The 5313-nt window shown below is 38.8% G+C and overlaps 2 protein-coding genes across 2 annotated transcripts; both read left to right on the top strand.

Annotated features, from left to right (window-relative positions):
• The first annotated feature begins 2109 nt into the window (after window positions 1-2109).
• On the top strand, window positions 2110-2876 carry LOC149164244 (uncharacterized). Its single transcript, XM_089429414.1, has 3 exons — window positions 2110-2275; window positions 2459-2623; window positions 2735-2876. The coding sequence occupies exons 1-3, from the start codon at window positions 2110-2112 to the stop codon at window positions 2770-2772; spliced, it is 369 nt and encodes a 122-aa protein (XP_089285540.1). The 3' UTR covers window positions 2773-2876.
• LOC149164243 (two-component response regulator ORR41-like) lies at window positions 2847-3757 on the top strand. Its single transcript, XM_089429413.1, has 3 exons — window positions 2847-2882; window positions 3015-3134; window positions 3294-3757. Exons 1-3 carry the CDS (start codon window positions 2847-2849, stop codon window positions 3360-3362), a joined length of 225 nt encoding a protein of 74 aa, XP_089285539.1. The 3' UTR covers window positions 3363-3757.
• Window positions 3758-5313: the final 1556 nt, after the last annotated feature.

Raw genomic sequence — 5313 nt, 5'->3', positions numbered from 1 at the left:
GAATCAACCGCTTTGCCTTGGCCATCTCCTTATTGTAATTCACTAGCTGATTTGGGTTTGTAGGTATGTCAACTACGTTTTCTACATACCGCTGCATACCGTATTTGGCTAGCAATATTGCTTCCAAAATACTGCGGAAACAAAAATAGGAACTGAGAAAAGCTAGCACACACATAAAAATTAACATAGTTATTTTTGGACAAATGTCCCCAGAAAAACACAATGTGGGAAAACTGGTGCAACAATTGAGGGTTTTATTGTTATGCAATAGTGAATTCTGAGTGCAATAAATTTGGATGCCCAACTAGCTATCCATCCCGAGAGAAATACAAGCAAAATCACCTGAGAGAATTTACCCTTGTCTCCAAGCAATCCTGACTCAAACTGACAACTGAAAAGCAAGCTATCCAAATCCTCTGCGCAACCTATCACACGCTCAAGCCAAAACTGATGCTACTCAAGCCATCTTGCCTATTGTTGACTAGGAAAGTGTCTCTCCTACCTTACAGGAATATCCTCCCGGCCTCTGGAAATTGAAACAACCTCCACTCTAGCTAAAATGAATTGCCTTTTTGAGGCTTTGTGTAGGCCCTGCGCTGCCTCCTAGAGAAAATAATTCAACCTTTTCTCTTGCCTCTCCAGAACTGGAAAATCTTCCTCCATATCACTGTCTCCGCCCCTCTTTATCTTGTGAAATTCTTCATTGCCCTTGTACATTCCATGTTCCCAAGATGTAAGCTTTCTAGCAGTCCATTTTGATCTGATTGTTTTGACACAGTGAAACCAGGATGGCAACACAACATGGGCAGTTTATCTTTCACTTTGAGTACCATATTTGCTTTCTTCACCTCAGATGAAGACGAGCATGTTTTTTTTCACATAGAATTATGGCAGCGTACATATTTACTACTAACTTAGTAGATGTCTCTTTAAGAGAAGAATTCTATTCATTTGTGCTGAAATGGCAGGAAACGAGGCCTGTGAGAAATTGGCAACTATATGTTTGCTTGCAAACATGATCGTCTACCTAACAAAAGAATTCAACATGCCAAATGTGACCGGTTCTGATCGTCTACCTAACAAAAGAATTCAACATGCCAAATGTGGCCGCTTCATACATCCTTGACCTATGGACACCTGTGGACATTCAACCTGTGGATGGGAACGACAAACCTTTCCCCGCTGCTAGGGGCGTTTATTTTTTATTCTTATATTGCCAGATACTGGACTATTGCTCTTGGCTGCGTAGCATCTCTTGTTGTATGCTTCTTTTTCAATTGTCTCTGCTCATATCAATAGTCATAAGTATTTGAAGATGCACAGTCAAGAAATCCATTCTAGCAACTATTGATCAATTTGAAATAAATTAGTGTTTAAACTTTTTGTTTTTATTGTAATAGTGCAAGCTGAGACTTCAGCCAGTAAATCTTTGTGTGTCCCGAAAGCAAAATGTAGTCATATATTGCAGCTGAGTAATTGCCTTCTAATATGCTGGTCTTTCTTGTGAAGGGAATGACTCTTCTCTCTTTTACGGCCATATTTCCACAGTTCAGACCACCTCCATGCGACACTAATACAGGGAACCCGTCCGGACTTGCATCAGGAGGTCAAAATGCTTTGCTATATTCCTCCTTTATAATGATGACCATAGGTGCAGGCGGTATCAGACCATTTTTGATAGATTTTGGAGCAAATCAATTTGATTATACAAACGAAAAGGGGAAGAGAAGTATACACAGCTTCTTCAGTTGGCATTTACTTTTCATTTGCCATAGCGATGATGTTGGCACTCATGATCATAGTATACATTCAAGATGATGTAAGCTGGAGTTGGGGTTTGTGTATCCCTACCAGTCTGATGTTTATTTCTGTCACGATCTTCCTTCTGGGGGAAAATCTCTACATTTGTGTTACACCAGAAGGAAATCCATTCACTAGCTTTGCACAAGTTCTGGTTGCTGCACGAAGAAAATGCCATCTTTTGTTGCCTTCTCAGGCATCGGAGTACTATGATATTCCACAACAGGGAGTTCTCAAATCAAGGATGGATCTTACAGACCAATTCATGTAAGTCCACGTCACACAATTCTGATTGATTTGCTACTGATAATGAGTGTTGGGCTGGTGGCCTGTTTGGGTATTTTTGCGATGGTTTGGAAGCGTAGGAGGACATGGTCATATTGTGGGGCTATGCGGGAAGAGGATGCAAGCCAGAGAACTCAGGAAGCCCAATGCTCTAAAGGATTCATGACCAATATGTTTCACAATAGGAGAGGTAATTTTAGTGATATTCCATTTGTTTGGACTGCACTAAAGTCCGTTTTGTTTGATTGAAATTGGTGTCATTTGTTTTAACTTAACTGAAATGGGTTTTCATTTATTTGGATAACATTCAAATCGTTTTCCCTCCACTGAAATGGGTTTCAATTTCAATTTGTTTTTGAAATTCATGCAATAGATTGTAGATCAGCACATATTATATGGGATGATCTCCACATTTCATCTCAGACTGAAACCAGAAGTCGGAGATTTAGAACTGTCCAGTCAAAAAGTTCCATGATTTCTCAGGATTCTTGTAGCTGCCCCAGACGAATCTTGCTCGTGGAAGACATAAATCAACAGAGTAAGTTACATCAGGACTAATCCGTTGGTTGGTTTTAAGGTAGTGCTTGTGGCCATATAGGGTTAATTTTTCTGGGGCTAGGATCTCATACTTTAGTTTTCAATCAATCAGCCTCAGATAATTTTCGGGAGGGTGCTTCAAACCCTTAACCTTCCCTGTGAAGAAGGTGAGAAAGGAAAGGTAGTAGTGGACTACTTCAAGCAGGGCAGAACATCTCGTGTTAATGGGCAAAGAGATGGCTGTTATGGATGGGCATGAGGTATGTAAGTTTTAAATCATTAGAACTTATAATTTTGAAGTCTTGTTTTATTTTGCCTGCTTGTCCGAGCTTCTGAATTAATCATCAATTTTGGGCTCATTCTTATCACCGAAATGACTGCTTTTATTTCAGGCAACAAGGCAACTGAGATCAATGGGAGTCAAGACACCCATTGTTGCACTTACAGCAAATACCTTGCAATCTGATAAAGACCTTTTTTTTGAGGCTGGTGTGGATGATTTTCAAGCAAAGGTATGTAAATACCTGTCCGACATGTTCTTCAAGCATGCATTTTCTTTTAGTTGATGTGCATTCCATTTTATTTATTTCTGAAATGATGTTGGATATTTGTTACAATGCATCCAAATTCTGATTTATGTTTGGTATCTATATCATCTGGCCCCTTTGCAGCCTCTGTCTCGACTTGTACAATTACTGGCTCGATATGGTGTTGAGGGTTGTGCTGCCAACAGGAGTTGAAAGAGTTTCAAGATTTCATTGTATTATACCTATGGCTTCGTTATGAAAAATACAGTGCAGGTAGCCTACTTTGTAGGTTTCCGATTCCTGACTCGATCGGCATTATTGCAGTGCCTTGATTAAGTGATGAAGAATATGGTTTTAGGGTTTCCAGGCATTTGCACTACAGTAATCTTCCTAATCAACACTGAATTTTTCTCCATCCTGGGGAAGGCAGGCTAGAGCTGGAAGTAAAATGTATGAACTGATTCGAAGTAAGGCATTATTTTTTCAATTATGAGTGTCAATGTTGAAGTTGCAGCACTATCAAAGAGCGAATATATCAGAAATATCAGAAATTTGAAAATGAACTTGGGTAGGAAGGATCCCAATTGACCTTTTGTGAAGGACTTTGCCAAAGGTAAACCGACAAAATTCAAAATCAGAATATAACATCAATAATTTAAATATTTTATTTTCTCGTATAATAATCCAATTAAAAGTATATTGCATAAGGAAGATTTAAAATGCAAATTAAGATTTCTCTTTAAAATCATTCACAATGCATTTGTCCTGTGACATGTATTCTGATGTGCATTAGCAAGTTCTAATAAACTGTTATAATTTCAGGAGTTCCTTGTCAATATCCAGTCAAAGCGGGTGTGAACCATATTCACTGGAAAGAGGCTGGAATCAACTTTTCAATATCCAGTCAAAGCGGGTTTGAAACATACTCATTGGAAAGAGGCTAGAATCAACGAGAAGACCATGAGAGAGCTTTTACCTTTTTAGTGAAACCGAAAGAGTGGGACTTGGTGGGAAAATGCCCGTTCGAAATTTTCACTCTTCCTCTGTATGGGTGGCATGCACCATTTGTATCTGCTAAGGATTATGAAATTATGTTACCAATATTTTGGAAGATGGTTGTCCACAAATTCACCGTGGTTATTCAAAAAATGTTTTGAAGTCATCTAGCACGGTCTCCGAGAGAGCATTTTATTTTCACTTCCTTTTTGTCGAGGGGCATTTACATTAAAGTAAAATAATGAGTGTTGGTCTGGTGGCCTGTTTGGGTATTTTTGGGATGGTTTGGAAACGTAGGAGGACATGGTCATATTGTGGGGCTATGCAGGAAGAGGATGCAAGCCAGAGAACTCAGGAAGCCCAATGCTCTAAAGGATTTATGACCAATGTGTTTCACAATACAAGAGGTAATTTTAGTGATATTCCTTCATTTATTTGGATTGCATTAAAGTCCGTTTTGTTTAATTGAAATTGGTGTCATTTGTTTTAACTTAATTGAAAAGGGTTTTCATTTATTTGGATAACATTCAAATCGTTTGCCCTACACTGAAATGGGTTTCAATTTCAATTTTAACTTCATTTATTTGGATAACATTCAAATCGTTTGCCCTACACTGAAATGGGTTTCAATTTCAATTTGTTTTTAAAATTGATGCAACAGATTGTAGATCAGCACACATTATATGGGATGATCTCGACATTTCATCTCAGACTGAAACCAGAAGTCGGAGATTTAGAACTGTCCAGCCAAAAGGTTCCATGATTTCTCAGGATTCTTGTAGCTCCCCCAAAAGAATCTTGCTCGTGGAAGACACAAAAATCATTAGAGTTAGTATCAGGACTAATCCGTTGGTGTGGATGATTTCAAGCAAAGGTATGTAAATACCTGTCCCACATGTTATTTAGGCAACAAGGCAACTGAGATCAATGGGAGTCAAGACACCCGATGATTTCAAGCAAAGGTATGTAAATACCTGTCCGACATGTTATTCAGGCAACAAGGCAACTGAGATCAATGGGAGTCAAGACACCCATTGTTGCACTTACAGCAAATACCTTGCAATCTGATAAAGACTTTTTTTTTGAGGCTGCTGTCGATGATTTTCAAGCAAAGGTATGTAAATACCTGTCCAACATGTTATTCAGGCAACAAGGCAACCAAGATCAA

The sequence above is a fragment of the Pinus tabuliformis genome, chromosome 5_1, assembly GCF_031772625.1.
Source record: "Pinus tabuliformis cultivar Carrire ecotype Pingquan chromosome 5_1, CPIR1, whole genome shotgun sequence".
Classification (NCBI taxonomy): Eukaryota; Viridiplantae; Streptophyta; class Pinopsida; order Pinales; family Pinaceae; genus Pinus; species Pinus tabuliformis.
This window is presented reverse-complemented; position numbering and strand designations above follow the sequence as displayed.